The 20,486-nt window shown below is 50.1% G+C and overlaps 1 protein-coding gene across 1 annotated transcript; it reads left to right on the top strand.

The window, feature by feature from the left end:
* Positions 1-5,637: 5,637 nt before the first annotated feature.
* Positions 5,638-20,169, top strand: Chst13 (carbohydrate sulfotransferase 13). Its single transcript, XM_028773115.1, has 3 exons — positions 5,638-5,757; positions 12,413-12,495; positions 18,602-20,169. Exons 1-3 carry the CDS (start codon positions 5,658-5,660, stop codon positions 19,439-19,441), a joined length of 1,023 nt encoding a protein of 340 aa, XP_028628948.1. The 5' UTR covers positions 5,638-5,657; the 3' UTR covers positions 19,442-20,169.
* The last annotated feature ends 317 nt before the right edge of the window (positions 20,170-20,486 follow it).

Raw genomic sequence — 20,486 nt, 5'->3', positions numbered from 1 at the left:
AGCAGCTGTGGAGGCCCGAGCTGTGGAGTAGGGCGTGTGCTCCAGGTTGTTGATTGCTTTGGAATCGGATGTTAGGAGAGAAAATCACACATACTTTCCTATGTGTATGGTGTTATGCAGAGCCTGAGACTGAGAAAAGTCCTTTTCATGCTGGGATCCCTAGGTCCCTAATACCCCCTCCTCAGTCACCCCTAGCCCCAAGCCGGAGGTCTCCTAGCCTCCTGATCTTCCTTACAAACTGAGGTGGCTGAGCACTGCCTTGTACCAGGTACTATTGCAGGCAGGGACCAGACTGAATGAGTAGGACTCCTTGGCAGCCCCAGCCTCTGCCCTCCCTTCTGTAAGCCTGAGTGCTATTGGCCCAACTCCACAGGCTGCCCATGCTTTTCTCTGCTCACTGGGGCTAGTGCCTAGAGCCCATCTGGCTTCCCACATCCTGCAGAGGGCTGCAGAGTTGGATAACCCCCAACTCCCTTGGCCCTTGGGTTGGGGGATGGGGCAGAAATACCCCATGAGCAGCAACCCACTGTCTCTCTGTCCTAGTACGCTTTCCCTAGGTGGCATTGCATTGTGTCTGGCTGGGCTCTGTTCCCTGTCCTGATCCCCCTCCCTGTGACAAAGACCTTTGACAATATGCTTGTATAGAGCTCTATTCTCAGGAGGAAATCAGAAATCCCAACTGTTTTTGTCTAATCTGAGTTTTAAATATTTGTAACCAACTGAAGCCTTTTTTTATATTGTGATGGTTAGCCTCAAGTTTAGCATCCTGGCTGGAATGTTCTAGACATCACCACTGGGGAGGCATATGAGCACATGGGGTACCTATGCCCACCTCACAACTGCATGTGAATCTCAGCCTAGAATAGGTTATTTAATCAGAAAAAAACTGTAAATATTTTAAAGAAATAAGAAATTCACGTACACTGAACATAGCAGTGTGTGTTAGACTTGGACCACAACTACCCTGCTCACTAGCTGTCTGTCACTGGGAGTTTCCTGGCCTCTCTAGATCTCTACAAGGGAAAGGATGGATGTCCCTCAGGATCTCCATCTGAAGATAATTCTTAAAAAATTAAACTGTATTGATCTTTACCTATGTTTATCCTGACTATGAGCTCTCCAGAGATACAGTGTGAAGTCTATTTGCACAACTATGGCATTGCATTAGGTATCACATGGCACCCAGGGATGACAGGAGGTAAGGGGAGGACTTCAGAGGTTATACACCACTTTATAAAATGTAAGGGAGGGGAGGCCCTGGGGGCTGTGGTATCTGAGATTCCAGTGCCATGAACACCAAGGGATGGATGACCATATCAACACTAATACCTCACAGATGTAGGTGGGGATGGAATGAGGTCCATACCTGAAGGGCCCTGAACGATGGCCCACATGCAATCAGCACCACACGAGATGTTGGCATTTTTCTCATTGATACCTTCACTAAAGACTCCAGTTCCAGAGACACATTTGCCCTCTTGCTAGCGCCCCCCACCCCCCGACCAACACAGAAGATGAGAAGTATAGCCAGCATCCAGATATCTCAGCTGTCAGATTGCCAGTGTGTTTAGAAACACTCACTGGAGGCTCTAGGAGCTGCTCCTTCTCTCACTTCACCCAACCACTGCCACTCTCCACAGCCTTCTTTGTCAGTGCTTGCACTTACTTACCAGGCCAAGGTCATCTGATAGGCCATGAGGAATTAAATCAGGCTGGTTGGAAGGTCCACAGCAAAACTTATCTGTGGCAATTTTATTGAGAGCATTCAGACTTTTTAAATCTTCATCAGGAACAGAACATAGTGCCGATTGCCAGGATCAATGCAGTTAGTGCTGCCAGGAGACAATGACATTTGCAAGCTATACAGGGTATGCAACATTACTACCTAAGATCAATTGTCCTGTCAAACGTCCATGCTTCCGTGACTTTTCAGGGAACATGGAGAGTAAACACAGAGGCCTGAACACGTCACTGCCTGAGGGAGTGCATCTGTCTCTCAGAAACTGGAAGGGACATTGTGCCCCAGGAGTCATGGACTCTAACCTGAAAATTCGATGACACATGCCTCTCAAGGCAGCTAGGCCAGGGCAACTTTATGGTTCCTTGTCTTCCTTACTGCTCCTTTAACTTGCAGAGACAGAATTAAATCAGATTCACAAATTTTCAGGCTTGTCTTTGTGTGAGTCTGGGATTTACCACCTGTCACTGGAACCTGGACAGCCTCAGTGGAGAAATGTGGTCAGATCAGAGATATGCTACACAGTCATGGTCTGTGGGAATGGCCCCAAGATTCTGGGCACCAGAGAAAGATAGTTACATACATCCATACAACCATGATCCATTTAGTGTGCTGCCTGGCAGGCCTCCAGATAAGATGGTGGCCATCTTGTTACCATCTGACTGCAACAGCATGGGGCCCCTGGGGGAAGCATACAACTGGGACCCTTCCATAGTTCTTGATCCGTAGCATTGAAGTGGTTTTTGGACGTTTTCAAAGTTCAAGGTAATTTGCTACTTAGCTATAGTTGACATGCACCTCAGGGCTCTTGCATCAGGCAGAAGGATGCTTTTTCAGGGAGCTACCAGGGACCTGCACCTGGAGGCAGGCATCTACACATGGGTTCCAATCTTTCTGGTGGCTTCCATAGATGCTCAACTCTATGAACAATAGTGGGCTGTTATTCTCAAGTTTGGTCACCAGGTGGCAGCCTAGAAGGGCAAAACACACTGAAGATAGGAAGACTGGACTAGGTTCTGGTCTGAGGAACCCTGTGAGTTTGGGTGAGATTTGGGGCAGATAGGTATTATGGGTAATCCAGCATCCTTGGGTTCTGGGCTGGGCTGAAAGGAAGCAGAAATTCCTTGAGGATGAAACATCCTGAGAAGGATGTGGTTTTAGTGTGAGCTGGGTTCCTACCCCAAAATGAGGTAGGTATTTGGAGCTAAATATATAAATGTTATTTGTTTCATAGTCTTCATTAATTGATAATAGATCATTGCTGTAAGAGGCACCAATTAGGATTATTGAATACTAATATCAAGTCCTTACATGGCACTTGCTGCACCTGTTCAAATATCTCTGCTTCCCATTTACCTTCCACGACACAGTGGGGTTTCACATTATCCCCATTGTACAGGGAAATGGAGTACAGATGGCAGGTAAGATGCTAGTGTTGGGTGCAACACCTCATCCCACACACTCAAGGCTAAATGTTGGATCAGCTATGCCCTTCCTGTGCACACAGGGCCAGCTGCTCATTTGGGTTCCCTACGAGGCTGGCATGAGGGCAGCAAGACCCTGAGATCAGGTGCAGTCTGCACCCCACAGCGCTCGCTGGATGTCTTTCTCTACTGTTGATTTTTGTTTTGTGGCATCAGGGTGTAAGCCAGGGCTTCACAGTTTAGGAAAGCCCTCTAACACTAAGACACACTCCCAACCCTTTCTTTATCTTTGAAAGGCTGGACTTCACTCTGGTGTCTCTCTACAAGCAAATCTCCTGTCTGAAATAAGCTCTGAGTGTCTGTGCCTGCAGCAGCTGTCTGTGCCTGCAACAGCTGTGGGTGACATGGCGAGGTACAACAGGTTGAGTGCCCAGGAAGACATCACCAAGATCCCTCACTTCTCCTCGAGGTTGGACAAGTCCTGGACAAACTGGGATTTGAGCGGGACTTGAAGACACATAAGAAAGTGACGCTTATAGTGTGTGCTTGGGGGAAGGAAGAAACATTCGTGACTGATGCTGGGATAGGGGAAGGACTGTCATGCGCAGGTCTCTTGGGCTTGTGTTCAGCTCGGCCATCTGGCTCTGGCGTTAAGAAATGCATTAGAAGGCCCATTTTTTTTTTTCATTTCACTACTTGACTGGGTCCTGAGTGGATGATGGCACCCAGAGCAAATGGTAAGCAGGTACAGCCAGGTCAGAGATGGGCTTCCTCACGTATTCTTGCCCCCCCCCCCCCCCACCTCTGGCTGCTGTGGTGCACTGCGGTGCAGTTCACCTCCCTTCCTACCGTAAAAGTCACTGTGGGCCCCTGGGACACTGGGCAGGAGTCAGGCACTGTGAAGACAGCTACAAAGAGGTCTCTATTGCAAAGCACTCCTTCAATAATTATCTTTTACCTTTCTTCCTTCCTTCCTTCCTTCCTTCCTTCCTTCCTTCCTTCCTTCCTTTCTTTCTTTCTTTCTTTCTTTCTTTCTTTCTTTCTTTCTTTCTTTCTAGACAGTTTTTTTTCTGGATACAAATTCAGTCCTGGATTTGTAGATCAGTCTGTTCTTTGTTTGTTTGTTTTGCTTTTTGAGACAGGGTATCTCTGTGTAGCCCTAGCTGTCCTGGAACTGACTCTGTAGACCAGGCTGGCCTCAAACTCAGAAATCTGCCTGCCTCTGTCTCCCAAGTGCTGGGATTAAAGGCGTGCGCCACCACAGCCTGGCGATCAGTCTGTTCTTGAACTCACAGAGACTGGCCTGCCTCTGCCTCTCAAGAACTGGGTTTAAACCACAGGCTATTTATTTTTCTTTACATAAGCTAAGATACTGGGTCCTAGAAGATTTGTAATCCTGACACTTAGATCTTTCTCAGGCAGTGAGGGCTTTCAGTCCTACCACCTTCCCACTATCCTCATGTTTTCTGGCTGATTTGAACTCTCCTTGGAAACCTTGGGAAGCTGAGTTCTGACTTCAGCTGCTGGATCTCAAATCTCCCAACTCATGGTCTCAGTCGCTGGTGTTTGAAACAGCTTGTGCAGGATGCAGGACTTTCTGCCCATCATCAGCCTTGAGGAAATCAACATGACTCTTGGGCATTTTTACTCACAACAGAGGGGGAGTCTTTTCCCTGGTACCCTGTGCTATGATTGATGCAAATTCAGTCCTCAATTTTCAGGAAGAGCCATGCCCTGATTGGTGCACACACTTCTATTCAGAATCAGCTCACGATCACTTGTATGGTCCATGTGGAGAGTTTCTCCAAAGTGGTCTTCCCCAGAGATGGAACTGAGGGGGCTGCTGTGGGGGAGCAGAAGCTACATAGGCAAGGCCAGGGGAAGTAAAGAAGAGACAAGAAATTGCCAAGGACTAAGGCTGGAGAAGGCAGGCTGAGAGGAGAAGCTACAGAGCCTTAAAGGCAGAGGGTCCCAGCACCCCAGGGCCTGAAAGCTGTGACATTTGCCAGCACTGAGGACCAAGAGTTCTAAAGCCTGGCCACCAGAGCTGTTATGCCTAGGCTTACAATAACTGCCCTCTACTAGGGTTAAAGCCCAGGGCATTGAGCGTCCAGACCACTTGAAGCCAGAGTTTCTGACCAACAGGGCTTTGGCTCCCAGGACCTCAGCTGCAGCCTCTGACTCTGCCAGTAAGGCATTTGGGCTGGGCCACCTGTACCTGAGAGTTTCTCCCCTACTAATTCCCATCTGTGTAGAGTAGAGAATCCAGGACTAATGACTAGTAACAGGGATAGACACTGCTTTTCACTGTCCTGGGGTTACAGCTTTACCCATTAAGTCAGTCAGGCGCATGTCTATCTCTAGCCTGGAGCACAGAACGCTGCTTCTGGGCAGGGCCCTAAACTAAGAGCAGGACTGGGCGTGTCCTGGACCTCTGCCGCGCAGTGAGAGAACGCGATGCAGATGAAGGTCGCCTGCCACGCGCCAGGCACAGCATGGGAAGGCGCTTCTGTTGCCGGCGGCCCTTGCCTGTGGTGGCAAGTCTGGGTGCTACGCTCCTGCTCCTGTGCGCAGCGCCTCGTGCCCTGCGTCCCGGTGAGTGCGCGGGCCCGGGGCTCTGCTTTGCTTTCTCAGCTAGAGCACCTTCTGGGGCCACCTGGCATCTCTCTGTTGTTTTGGGCTGGGACTCTGGTGGAAGACAGGTGCCTTCCATTCCCTCCTTGTCTCTGATCATTGTCTGACTCCGGTTGTGCTGCTGGTGGGGAACTTTTGGTCATTCTGGGGATACTGTCTGTGCTACCTTTGCTCCAGTCTCTGAGCCCTGAGAAGTCAGCTTGTGCTCTGGCCGAGATGCTTGTCTTAATCTGAGATCCTGCTGAGTCTATACATCCACAGAAGAACTGCACAGCTCTATGCTGTCCTTGGGGTACAGGGCCCACGACCTGCTAGTAGCAATTTCCACCAGGCATGTGGTCAGTCTCTGAATGAGCCTAGGTCTCCTCTGATCTTCTGGCAGATAACTCACTTTACAGACAAAGCTGAGGGCAGAGGTCAAGTGTGGAGTGGCTTGGAGGTACCTGGGCAGTAGGCTATGTTTGTGATGGTTGCCCATCCCTAGTCTGTGTGTATGGAGTCTTCTTGCTTCCAGATAGATTCTTACCCAAGGGGGGATAGGGGCATTAGCTGGGAGTGACTCAGGACAAGGGAAAACTGTTTTCAGAATGATACCTATCCATGAAGGACCTCTATGACCAGGCATGTAGATTGGAGGTCACTTGGCAAGCTTAACTACTATCTGTCCCCTCCCAGGGCCTTATCAGTCTCATCTATGGGATAGGCGCTGACTCCATGCTTACAGGGCTTTTGGGAGGGTGAGCTTGAATGTTACAGTAGACAGTGCTTGGCCCCAGCCCTTTTATCACATTGGCTACATCCTTAGGGACCCCTGGGATAGAGGCCAGGTAAATAACTGGGGAGGCCTCAGGAGTAGTCACCAAGCTTGTGTCTACTCACTCTGCTAATTAAAAACCTCTCCATAACCAGATGTAACTAGCTGCGCCAGGGAACCCCCAGAAGTCCCCCAGAAGGCAGCTGCCTTCCCATTACTGCAGACCTGTAGGTGAATGGCTACTCCTGTATAGGTGCTTCCTTATGTCTAACGTGTCCCTTGGCACAATCTGGGTGTGGTCTCAGTGTCTGCTGATGTCACAGTCTCCGTCCACCCTGTTATTCATTGTAGACAAATGTTTACTCAGTCCTGGACGACAGTGTCTCAAGTCCCTCAGGGCTCAAACACTGCTGTGGGGTATGAGGGTATGTGGGGTATGAAAGTCTGGACCCTGGGGTGTCTCTGCAGACAAGCATGTGTCTGAGTGGCTGTCAGGGTGTTTTCATGCATTTTGGGACACACTTCTCCTGCCACCTCCTCCAGCTAAGTTTGAGAAGAAAAGCAACCACAGTCCTGGGCCCCCTCCTCACCTAGGAGACCTAGAGGGAAGGGAGTGTGAACGTGGGGAGAGAAAGTGTAAGCATGGATAGAGAAGGGGCTAAATGCTCTCCCTTCACCAGCTTTGCTCAGGTAGGGCTGACATTTATACCTGTCACCCCAGGCTAGCCTCATGCTGTCTGCCCTGGGAAGTCCCCACTGACCCTAGCTTCATCCTCCCTGGTCTGAGATGGATCTCTTGAGCTTCCTCAGCTGCCACCCCTTATCTCTCAGTCTCTAGATCTGAAGTTCTCCCATTTGGGAGTTGAACAGCCCCATTCACAGTGGTCGCCTAAGACCATTGGAAAACACAGATATTGACATCATGATTCATAACAGCAGTGAAATTACTATTACGAAGTAGCAACAAAAATGATTTTATAGTTGGATCACCACAACATGAAGAAAGGGTCTCGGCCCTAAAAAGGTTGACAGCCACTCCTCTAGATGCTCAAACCCCTCTGTAGTAGGTTTCCAGCTGCCAACTTGTCAGTCGTGGGCCAGCAAGAGCCCAAGTTCATCTAGAGCTAGCTAGCTCTCCATTCACCTTAGGGGAGAAATGTGTGCTTATGGTAGGCACTGGCTGGGAGACAGGGGGGAGGTCTGGTCCTGCTGCATGGCAGGATCCCACTGTGCCAGGCCTCAAGGGGACATGCCCTATCTTCACAGTCAAGGCTCTGTCAGAAGGGGATCATGGGAAAGATTTATGCATCAAGGAGAGCTCAGGGCCCAGCTGTAAGACCAAGACAGGTCCTGTCTCTTCCTGCTCCAGGGAATGAGGTGTCACTGTCACCATCTGCTGGGCAAATGGAACACTGAGGGGTTACAGGTTATGCCTGGGTTCTAGCTGTCCCAGGCATCTCATTGGTCTCTTTCTAGCAGAGAACCCATTCTAGTCCACATGCCCAAGATCTTCTACCAGCACTGAATCATAGTCTAGGCTCAGCACTGTGGAGTGGGACAGCTGCTGAAGACACCTCTGTCGCCAGCATGCCCCTTGCCCCTGGGCTCCCTTGCTCCCTTGGCCTGCTGCTCATTACCTCTAACTACATGTCTGATGAGCTTGCCACCACACGGTCTCTGTATGGGAGCTGGAGAACTTACATAGGTCCCACCTCACGGAGCTGTATTTTGACACAAAAGCCACAGGTCTCCATGCCATCTACTCTTAGACAAGCCCTGAGGGGTGTGGTGGTTTGATCTGTCAAGTGGGAAAGCAGAGGCGTCTCAGGACCCCTTGACCTAAATGCCAGACTGGTTAGCAAAAGGAGGGAGTGTGGCTGCTGCTATAGAGCTCCCGAGAGACCCACCAGGTCCTGCTGGAGTCCAGAACTCAGGAGACTCAGAGTCCTTGGAGAAATGGTCTCTGGCAGGTCGATCAGCTCAAGTAGGAATAGGGAGGCAAGTGTGAGCAACGGAAAAGAAGCCACTTTCTTAAGCCAAGAATTGTTAGGTCAGGATTTGAGGCCTAGAGCTCAGAGTCAAGGAAGAGGGCACATTGGGAGAGATGGGGAAGTTGCCCTGCACAGCAGCCTCTCCACAGGGTCTCTGTGGCAGCTTCATGGCTGCCCTTAGGGTCTATTTGTATTCCTTTGCTCCCTTGTTATCCTTGCCTGGAATGATGATTTGGGCTTTTATTTTTTCTACTTTACACAGCAAGGATATTTGGGGAAGACTTTGAAAGAACCCCAGACATTGATTAGATGGGAAACTGAGTGGAGTGGTTATCAACTTGTTATCAACTTGACACAAGCTAGAGGTCATCTGGGAAGAGAAAACCTCAGATGAGAACACGTCTCCATCAGATTGGCATGTAGGCAAGTCTGTAGGGACATTTTTGTGATTAGTGACTGCCGTTGGAGAGCCCAGACCACTGTGGGCCATGCCACTCCTGGGCGGTGGGCCTGGGTGTATAAAAAAAGATGCTGAGTGAGTCACAGGGAGCAAGCCAGTAGACAGTGTTCCTTCATGGCCTCTGCTTTAGTCCCTTACCCTAGGTGCCTGGGTTGAGTGACTTCCCCCATTGATGAACTGCGCCCTGTGATGAAATAAACCCTTTCCTCCCCACATTGCATTTGGTCATGGTGCTTTATCACAGCAGCTGAAAGCAAATTAGGACAGAAAGCAGTACTAAGAGAAGGGTTTGAACCCATGTGGACATATGTCCATTGGAGGAGTGGGAGGCCTGTGGGTGATTCACAAGGCTGGGCTGCTGCAATGTGGATCCAGTGACGGCTGGTCAGATAGGGATTCTCTCACAGCAGCTGGCTTGTCAAAGTCAGTGAACAGTTTAAAGATAACTGGAAAGAGGCACAATGCTCTTTCTTCCCATAAAAAAGCTTGTCTAACATGTCCCACTCTCCCTTCAGGGTAACCACAGGAAAGAATGCCCAGGACACTGGATTGTAGGGGTTCCCAAAAGCCTTTTTTTGGAGATTCTGAGTGGTGCCAGCAAACCTGAGGCTCTGACCTAGCCCCTGGTGGTGTTTCTGTTGGTTTATCTCGCAACAGGGCAATGAGAACTTATTAACCAGGAAGTGGCTGTTGCAATGTGCCCTGAGCTGGACTCACCCACCCACGCCCCATCCTCCAAAGCAACCTGCCCTCCCCTGCCTTGGGCATGGGGCTTCCTGCTGGAAGTGCATGCTGAGGACTGAGGACTGAGGTCCGCTTTCTTGGAGTTTTCTGAGGTGTTTCAGCCCAGAGGTTCCTGCAGGGTGTGTCCTGCTGTAATTCACCCTCTGACCCCTGTGTTCTGCCCCTCCTCACCATGGCTAGCACTTCCTCCTTAGTAAGGCAGAACTGGGGGACCTTGTGGATGTGTAGGATGAGCAGAAACCTAAAAGCAGAAGCCTGGTCTTTAGCAGGGCAGACATTGGAACCTGAGATGTACTCTTTCTTTGGAACCAGTCAGCCTTGAGTGGTTTGGCCTCTTGACTGTCAGTTTTCCTGTCTAACAACTGGGAAAGTGAGTGTCCACCTGACAGGAGAACACAGGTCAGTGTCACACAGCACAGTTCCACAGTGTCCAGTGTCACCTGCCCCAGACACCAGCGGTCCCACCATGTGCTGCCACAGGAACCTGGGCAAAGCCCTCTGCTGTGGCCCATGGAACCTTCTACAGGATTTCTTTCCATCTACATGGGCACTGAGTCTACTTAAGGCTGGGAACCAAAAGTTCTGGTGCTCCTCCTATTGGTGTCTAGAGCTGAGGGAGGCAGCCTGCCTGGACAGTCAGCATATTCCTGCTTGTCCCAGGCCTGCTTCCCATCCCACAGGCCTGCTCTGGTTTCCTTCCAAAGTACAGGCTCTCTGCCTCCACACTGCACTCTCTCAGCTGCACTCCAAGATACTCCCCATTTATCCCCTTTCATTGGCACTTCAGTCCTTCCTCTGTTCCTTCTCTCCCCTCTATAAGGTGGGGTAGTTTTCAGCTTCCCTGCTGCAGTTCAGCTTCTTGGGGTTAGGACCTAACCAGTGGTTCTCAACTTTCCTAATGCTGCAACCCTTTAATACAGTTCCTCATGTTGTGGTGAGCCCCAACCATAAAATTATATTCATTGCTACTTCCTAACTGTCATTTGCAACTGTAATGAATCACAATGTAAATATCTGATACACGGATGGTCTTAGGCAACCCCTGTGAAACAGCCATTTGACCCCCACAGGTTGAGAACCACTGGATTAGGGGAAGTTTTAGTTCTGCCCACCCTCCTCCCTGGCTATACAAACCTGCTGTCTCTTCTCCATTCTGTTCTGTGTGTCTTAGCAGAGGGGAGGGAGTACATCTGGGATCAGGCCAAGCAAGACTGATGGTGAAGATGCTGGGGCCTTATTTGGAGCTAGAGTCAGAAGTCCTTAGTGGAGTGGACTATAAGAGCAACCTTTTCTGATTAACTTACACACACACACACACACACACACACACACACACACACACACACAAACACACCATCCCTTCTGTAGTTTCCCTGAAATTGCCAGACCTGGTGCCTCGATTCTTCATTGGTAGGGTGGAGATAGTTTAGCCCTGTAATCTGTGACCACAGCTATTCTGGGCCCCCTGGTGTCTGTCCTCCACCCACTGGCCCTTGGCATCTGTTATGGAACCCACTACTTAGGCAGCTGTGGTCTGGCCAGGAAACAGAAGGCCTTGGGCAAAGAGTGACTTCTGGAAGGACAGGAACCTCTGTGTAGGTCTAGGGGTAAGATTGCTGTGATGTGATCCTTCCAGACTGCTCTCCCTAACCCCGCCCACAGACCTAGAGGGAACCATGGCCCCTCAGTTCTTGATGAGGCTCTAAGAAGACCCCTTCAAGGGTGGCCTTGAGTGGCCCCTGGAAACTGAAGAATAGCAAAGATACATTCTCCCCTGGTGTTGAGAGATGTCATTCAGGCATGTTGCAGCCTTGATGCCGGTTGCTGTATTAATGCTGTCACCTCTCCTGGTAGCTCATTCTCTGATAAAGGTGTTGTTCTGTCAAAAAAAAAAAAAAAACCACACAGCAGAATCCATCCCTTCTTTAGGGTCTGTAGAAGTTCAAGGACTGTGTCCATGAACATCCTCAAGACAAGCTTCCTGCATGAGCCTTGATCCAAGCAACCTCACTTATCCTAGGTGCACACACACGGCCCAGGTGTGCAGACAGCCCAGTAGTCTTAGGGACACTAAGGAATGCAAGCTAAGACACAGAGGTCCCTGTCCAGTTTCAGGAATAGGCAAAGCTACAGTTATCAGGAGTATCATCCACACCTCATGGCATGCATAGGCTTCTACAGGGTTCACAGGCTTCCAGGGCCTTTCACAGTGCCTCAATCAGTCTGGTGACCTCACTCTGACAGCCTACAGCCTGGCTATGCCATTGGCCAGTCCTTTTTGGATGCTCACAACCCAGACCTAGGGGCTGGACAGCCATCAGACCTGTGAGCTCCACAGGACCCCAAGAGAGTGGGTGGGGAAGCAGGGCCTGAGACAGGGAATAGAAACAGATGGGCTGGGTGCTCTTCCCATAGGGCAGGTAGCTCCTTTCCTCTTGTCCCCTGTACTTGCCACACTTCAGTGGTAGAGCATAGGGCATGAGGGTGAGAATGACCCCAAGGACACTGCTCTATAAGTGATGACCACCCACCAAATACCCAGGAGGAAAAGAAGACACAGGAGGGAAACTGAGTCACATTAAGTAGGTTAAATATGTCCCAGGTGTGCTGCCAAAACACACCTGTCCAAAGCCAGCAGTGATCTCTCTCTTTCCTTATGCTTTTCAGCATTTGAAAACAAAACTCTGGGCTCCAGCTGGTTTGGAGGAGTGAGGAAGAGTCCCTTACAGCTATTGCATGACCTGGACCAGGTAAGTGGCTGGAATGCCCTCTTACATCCTGGATAGGAGGCCACAGTCTCCTGAATACCTACTGTCTTAGGCTTTGTCCAGTATGGGCATCAGAGCTTCCTGTCTAGCCTGGAAGTCCAATTTTTCCACTTATTGCCTCTCCTGCCACAGCTGAGGCCTGTGCTTGTCTGATGCTATGTGTTGCAGATACAGAGAGGTAACACATCACCATGCTTGTCCCAGGGGACCAGTGAATAGATGCTCATTAAGTCATGCTTGTCCCAATGGTCATTAGCCTATGCCTGTCCCAGGAGTTTAAGTAGATGGTCATTAAGTTCCTAAATTTTAGTATGTGGTACAAGTGAATGTTCAGAGGAAGCCCTGCCCCCTCTCCAAGCAGATGGGGCAAGTGGCCCTATTGGGACTGCACACAGCCTCAGACATGCCATCACACACACAGAGTACAAACACTCTTTGGCTCAGGATGGATGGGGTTGGCTCTCAAGGAACCCGGCCTGCTTCAATATTGTTACATCAAAACACTCCTACCATCTGGGACCTTTGATGGCTGGCCACTTGGCTGTACAGCACACTGTAGATGTACCAGCTCTCCTAGAGGTGGTGTGTACTAGCTGGATTTACTGTCATCTCCTCCTACACAGAGGGATCTACATACAATGTCACCCCAGCCCAGGAAAATGTCTGTATTCAAAACTGGCAGCAGCTTCTTCTGAATGCCACCGCCAGAAAAAGAGAGAGAGAGAGAGAGAGAGAGAGAGAGAGAGAGAGAGAGAGAGAAAAGAAAAAAAGAAAAGAAAAGGAAGCCTAACGTCATACAAGTAGGACAGACTGAATACCACTAGGAGATCACACCCTAGCTCACAGCCAAAGGAACACACAGATAGCATGTATTGAGCACCTACTGTATGTAAGCTATCTGCTTGTGATGAGATTGAATGACAAACAGCTGAACTGGGGTCTTACCCTCACAGAGCAGACAGCACAGCTGGGTAGGGAATAGTCTGACCAGTACTGACACTTACATGAAGCGGAGTTGTGCTCTGAGGGAGCAGTGGGGGTTACAAGGAACTCTCCCGGGGCATTCTGGTAGATGTGGGGAGAGACTGCTCCCTGAGAAAGGGGCTTGTACTGTGATTTGAAGAGGAAAAGCAAGTGTCACAGGGAACAGCCAGGCCAACAACCTGGTAGCAAGGAGGGCAGAGAGGTTGTCTGCGGTGAGCCTGGAAAGCAGGCAGCATGCCACAGGGCCCAAACTGTGGCAAGGGCAATGGGGAGCCATGGCAGATTTTAAACAGAAGCAGCAGGATCAGAAGATTCTCTTGGACTGCTGTGTGGAGAACAGCGGGGCTGCATAGGAATGTTTGCTGAACCTAGCCACACCCCAGGGTTACAGATAAGGAAGTCTTGGTCCAAAGAGGCTGTCTGGCTTACTCCTGGCTGCACATTGATCAGGGGGAGGACAGACTTTCAGGGGATCCCAGATTCCACCAGCTCTGCAGCCTTCAGAGAGGCAACAGCATCCAGGGACTGTTGGAGTCCAATCCTTAGAGGCCACATACAGTGCCACTAGAGAAATGGCAGCATTAGAAGTGTCGAGGGATGAGGACTAATCCTGTGTCATTCGGACCATGAGAGTAGGCTACTGTGATTGCAGACAGGACAGGAAGCTGAAGCAAGGGACTGAGGACCCTGCAGATGCCAGTGAGCTCATAAAGCCCCAAGTCAGCTGGACAGCTGGGAAGCTCAGCGGGAAGAACAAGGGCTACAGTGTAGGATGTGATACCAGCTGTGGAGTCCCAGGGACCCTAAGTTTAAGAGTCAGCCTCTTCACAAAATGCCATGACCCCAGGCAACTCACTTCTCCTGAGCCTGGGTTTTGTCATCTGCCGAGACAGTGTTGCCTGTCTTAAAACAGCCAGTGTGGGGGATTTTGAGGGTGGGTGGGGGGAGTGGGTGGATGGGTGGGGGCACACCCTCATAGAAACAGTGGGATGGGGAACAGGATAGGGAGTTCCTTGGGGGGGGTTAGAAATGGGGAAAGGGGATAACATTTGAAATGTAAATAAGTAGAATATCCAATTAAAAATACATTAAAACAAAACAAAAAACACCAGTGGTGTTGATGAAAAGACTAGTAGCTCATGCGACAGCAGTCCCATACTGCCCCCTGTTATCCTCTGAGTGTTACTTCTGTTACAGATTTGCAGTCTCATGGCTACAAGATGACTGCCATCTTCACTGAAGAGGATCCCAAGACTGGGTGGGTGGATAAAGGTTTAGATCCCCCCACCATGCCTTCTTGCTTTGTATCCTAAGGAAAAGCCTTTCCCAGGAGCATATGGCTGACTTCCCCACATCTCTGCTCAGAGCTAGGCCACATACCTTACACGCATGTCTTTTGTGACAGTATGACACTGCATGGCTGGTTCTTCTGAGGCTAGAAATGGCTCCCAACACTGTGGGTCAGCTGAGGAAGAGGGAGGAGAGTGGCCAGCATTCCTCCACAAGGATGTGCTGGGCTCTAAGGAGGTTGAGGCCAGCCTGGCCTGTGGGGCTCCGAATATAGCTTCAAATGATAAGATCTTCTCAGAGCCCACAGACCCTATGGCCATGGCTGAACTTGGCATAGTCAAAAGGAACTTCAGTGAAGCACAGCTCTCCTCAACCAGGCCCTGGTCCTCCCCAGATGGTGGCTGATCCTTCTGTGGTTTTCCAGGCAAGTTCCAGGCATGTACAGTTTAGCTCTTCTAAAATGTCACTTTCTGGGATTCAGATGGTGTGTCTCTGCTTGTTCGTCTCTGCTTAGATCTCCTTTGAACTAACTCATGCAGGATGACTGACATAGGACCCCTCATTACATCACCACCTCCCTCCCTCCAGCTCTAAAGCCTGTCCTAGCCTGTGGGTTCTAGGCTCCATCACCTCTTGAGGGAAAAGGTGCCCTCCCACTCATCCTTTCTGAAATGCTAGTTTCTTCCCTCTCTCATAAAACACAAAGGGCAAGCCACTTAATGAATCCTAGACTTCTGCAGAACACTTTTAAAAGCTCCAGAAACACATGTGTACGTGTGGACACACACCCACATGCTCTCAGAAACACACGTATACATGTGGACACACACCCACATGCTCTCATGCCACCAGCGACCATGATTTCTTGCTGGGTCTGGGTCTGGGTCTGGGTCTGGGTCTGGGTCTGGGACTTCACCATTTCTGCCTCTGCTGTGCCCTCTGAGCTGAAAATATTCTGAAATAACTCAACATAAATTCACTCTTTTGAAGTGGCTGGTTTTCATATTTTACGATGCCGTGTGGCCTCACCACTTGCTAATTCAAGAATACTTGCATTATCCCAAGAGAGTCTGTGCCTGTATTAGTGGCCATTCCTCTTCCTTCTCTTCTGCCCTTGTCAACCACTAATCCACTTCCTGCTTGAACATTATCTGTTCTGACCCTTCCATCCAAAAGGAATTATACAACCATGCCTTTAGTCCCAGCACTTGGGAGGCAGAGGTAGGAGCATCTCTGTGAGTTCAAGGCCAGGTTGGTCTCATTGCAAGTTCCAAGACAGTCAGGGCTACTCTGTGTCAGGAAAAAAAAGGGTGGTGGTGGTTGTGGGAATCATACAATGGTTGGCCTTTTAGGCCTGACTTCCTTACCCCAGCATAATGCTTTCAAGGTTGATCTGTGTTGTAGTATTTATTGTACTTTCATTCCACTTAATGGCTGAATAATATTGTTATAGATATTCCATACACTATTTTTCTATTTGTCAGATTATGGACTTTTAGACTGTTTCCAATAGGAATAATGAGCATTCATGTACAAGCTTTATTTTTATTTTTTAGTTGTTTGGCAGCTGTAAGCTATGGGTAGGCAGGGGGGAGCAGCAGTAAGGGGTATCCCACAGTGTTATAGCTCTTACTCAGGCTATGCACTGAGTATATAGACTATAGACTATGTTGAGTATTTAGCCAATATACTATAGTATATATACTATATACCGAAGTATCGGGGCTTTTAGTGTTACTGCTGCTTTTATGTCAGTGCAGAGTCAGGTTTCCTTAACCCTTCACATGAGCTACCATCACAATGCTTAGGCTTACATCTGAAACAATGGGCCCTAAAGATCCGGCAGCCTTCTAGAATTTTCCAGCAAGAAGGATATGCACTCTCCCCTTCTCTAGCTCTTCTTCAACCCCAGCTCTTCAACCCCTCTTTGGTCTTTCCTTTCCCTTCTTCCTGCCCTGGCCATTCTCCAATGTTTGGAGAGTGCGTTGGTTCAGCTCAGGTGCAGCAGTTGCTTCTCCTGCCTTCTCCCTGCTACCATCACAGCCCACAATACAGAAAGAAGCCAAGAAAAGACCCTCCAGAGAAGGACCCAATGGTCCAATGCTTCAATAGCTGGAACAGTGCAGAGGGCATCACGGAGAAGCAGTCAATTTCTGCTCACACAGCCCAAGAAGGGGCATTGGTACCAAACAGCCATTTGTTTCTTTAGCATGCCACAGGCATAGAGGCTTGGATTTGGAACAATTAAGGACCTGGGGCACAGGGACAGATGAGATTAGACACTTGCTCTCCCTGTGACCCAGGTAGAAATGGCTGCTGGGTTTTCTAGATCTTGTTAAGCCATGTAATAACAAAAGTCTGGAAAAAAAACCCAGTTCCCCTACCCCTGGTTGAAGCCGTGCCTGGTTGGAGCCAGGGGAAGCAGTTGGGATCTTTGTAGCTTTCTCAAGGTGTCTGTAGTGTTCAAGATGGCTCATGCTGGCATGAGGGGAGTTTGACTATTTGGCTGCCATCCCTTTACTCAGCAGAGCCATGGGAAGTCTGGCAGCTGCTAATCAGGGAACCAAATTACTCCCTAATGTCTTTATTTTCAGAAAAATGAACAGCAAAAGGGTGGTACAGTTATCATTAATACGTTAACTAGCAGACTTTAACAGTGCCTTGCACCCTAGGTGGTTACACCTCCTCCAATTCATAATTCATATTCATGAGGGCGGCAGGATCTATTCTTAGAGATGAGGAACCTATTTGAAGAAGAATAAATTTGAATGGATACTCTGTAAGCACAGCCTGGTTCTTTACATGGCTGAGGCAGGGTAAGTGGATCATGTCCATGGTCCTCTTAATAGGACTTAATTCACACAGCTATACTGTGTTTGGCATAAAGGAAGGGCTAGATGAATGCTGGTGGCTGATTTTATTTTTTATTTTTGTTTGGTTTGTTTTTGTTTCTTACAGAGGAAAGATGGGCTTGGAAAAGGTCAAGCTTCCTGACCAAGCACTAAGATTACAACTTTCTGGTGGAGGGCTGCAGAAATGGATTAGCATGAAGAGCACTTGTAGAGAACCCAGGTTCAAATCCCAGCACCCATATGGTGGCTCATCCCATTTGTAATTCCAGGTCCTGAGGATCCAGCGCCCTCTTCTGGCCTCTTTGGGCACTGAGTGTATGTGGCACACAAATATACATGCAGACAAAACATCCATACACATAAAATAAGAAACTTTGCTGGGAGTAAATAAAGCAATGACCAAAGAAACGTGCCTATTTATTAATACAGAATCAATACATTTATTTAACCACCACATACATAAAAGCCCAATATCCTACAAGTAGCTGAATGGCTGTTGCCAAGGGATGCTAATGCCCCAATGATAACCAGGGCACAGCCTTTCTGTTGTCCTTGTTAGAGTGGGTGAGGTAGGGAAGACACAATGAGGCAGCAGAAATTAAACCTACAGTGGAGGACATGGTCTATGTGTGTCTGCGGTGATGTGCCATGACCTCCTTGGGCCATCCTTCTCTATCCAGCTTACCCAGTCCTGCAACAACTAATTCTCTGCAATCCTATTGTCCACACAGTACCAGCATCTCTAGTTCCTCACATCCTTCCTGCCTCAACAGTTAGACTTCATTTCTCCCAATTCCCGGGCAGATTCTGACTCCAGACCAGGCAGAGACTGGTGCCACCTCTGGGTTTCCCGTTTCCAGTCGGGGATCCCCTGCTTGAGTCCCTGGGTGCATATCATCTGTGCAGTCTCACTCCCTGGAATCCGCTGTACTCTTAATACCACCATCCCTTGTCTTCTGCAGGGTTCGCCCTCCGCGATGGCTGAGGTGCACAAGCAGCGGCGCGAGCTGCTCCGCCGGGCTTGCAGCCGTTACACTCGACGCCAACGCCTGCTGCAGCCGGAGGACCTGCGACACGTGCTGGTGGACGACGCACACCGGCTGCTGTACTGCTACGTGCCGAAGGTGGCTTGCACCAACTGGAAGCGCGTGCTGCTGGCTCTGAGCGGCCGTGGGGACCCGGGCGCGATCCCTGCGCACGAGGCGCATGCGCCTGGCCTGCTGCCCTCGCTGGCCGACTTTGCACCGGCTGAGGTCAACAGGCGGCTGCGCGACTACCTGACCTTCCTCTTCGTGCGCGAGCCCTTCGAGCGCCTGGCCTCAGCCTATCGCAACAAGCTGGCCGGGCCACACAGCGCGGCTTTCCAGCGGCGCTATGGCACGCGCATCGTGCGTCGCCTACGACCGCACGCGCAGCCCGACGCGCTGGCCCGCGGCCATGACGTGCGCTTTGCGGAGTTCCTGGCCTACCTGCTCGATCCGCGCACGCGCCGCCACGAGCCCTTCAACGAGCACTGGGAGCGCGCGCATGCGCTATGCCATCCGTGCCTAGTGCGCTATGACGTAGTGGGCAAGTTCGAGACGCTGGCAGATGATGCCGCCTTCGTGCTGGACCTGGTGGGTGAGCCTGGCCTCCGCTTCCCTGCTCCGCCGCGGAGGCCAGAGAAGGACCTGACCCGTGATCAGGCCCGGCGCCTTTTCCAGGACATTAGCCCCTTCTACCAGCGTCGCCTCTTTGACCTCTATAAGATGGACTTTCTGCTCTTCAACTACTCCGCCCCCTCCTACCTGCGGCTGCAATAAGGGTGTTGGGTGCAATAGGGCCTGTGAGTGCTGTGACCAAGAGGCCACCAGGAGGTCTGGAAAGAACCTGGTAGTGTGGATTGGAGACTCATTGTCATGCCTTATCCAGTGGGCCTGACCAAGATCCTGGCCACATTGGCCAGACTCATTCCGACTGGGTAGGGCATAGCTTGCTTCTGGCCATTTCTGCCTTTAGTTTGATGGGTGTGTTTCTTCCTCCTCCTGCAGATGTCAAGTTTCTTCCTAGGACCCCAGGTTTGTGGTTTTGTTTTTGTATTTTTTTTGTTGTTGTTTTGGTTGTGAGAGCCATTTCTCAGTCTAGTCTGTGCAGAACCTGTCCATGGCATGGTGCTACAAGACAGAATGCCATGGTTTGGTTCAGTGTGGCCTGTGGTCCAGCCCTGTGCCATCTTCTCTTCTCTCAGCCTGGCAAGGGCAGACATGGCCAGAGAGAAGCTGTGCCTTGGGCAGCTTCGGGGTGAGAGGAATGGCCATCCTCGTCAGCAGTTACTGTTTAGGAGTTAACATGAGCTGCCTGCCACCCCGGCAGTCACAGGATGGTGAGCAGTACCACTCCACATCTACCTGGCTGATCTACCTATGATCTCAGTCTTGAAAGATGCTGATCTTTCCCTGTGTCTGCAGAAGCCAGGATGCAATACGGTGGAAGCTTTTTCAGCTCGCTGTTTTTTTTTTTTTAAAAATAAATATGTTTTGTTACATTTTCACTTTGAGGAGTTTCTCACTGAGCCATGTACCTGCCAGGTCTTGGGCAGCTCGCTGTGTCTCTGAACCTGTTTCCTCTGCTGCTAAGTGGCACAAGAATGCAAGGTGTCAGGCAGATCAGAGCAAAGTGACCACAGAACCTAGGTCACCTCTACAGCAGCCCATGGGTGGTGGTGATGGTGGCAGCAAGAGGGCAGCTGGAGTTCAGGAGAGCAGCTAAGAATGACAGGGAGCGGACATTATGGAGAGGAGACTAGAGACAGTAGAGAGGGGGCCAAGAGCTGGGCTGAAGAAAGATGGCTGTGAACACCGGGGCACG

The sequence above is a fragment of the Grammomys surdaster genome, unplaced genomic scaffold (genome assembly GCF_004785775.1).
Source record: "Grammomys surdaster isolate TR1022 unplaced genomic scaffold, NIH_TR_1.0 220, whole genome shotgun sequence".
NCBI classification, from domain to species: domain Eukaryota; kingdom Metazoa; phylum Chordata; class Mammalia; order Rodentia; family Muridae; genus Grammomys; species Grammomys surdaster.
This window is presented reverse-complemented; position numbering and strand designations above follow the sequence as displayed.

Coding starts and splice junctions, on each gene's coding strand:
- Chst13 (XM_028773115.1), top strand. CDS start 5,658: ATGGGAAGGCGCTTCTGTTGCCGGCGGCCCTTGCCTGTGGTGGCAAGT. Junction 5,758..12,412: donor GCCTCGTGCCCTGCGTCCCG/GTGAGTGCGCGG, acceptor TATGCTTTTCAG/CATTTGAAAACAAAACTCTG. Junction 12,496..18,601: donor TATTGCATGACCTGGACCAG/GTAAGTGGCTGG, acceptor TGTCTTCTGCAG/GGTTCGCCCTCCGCGATGGC.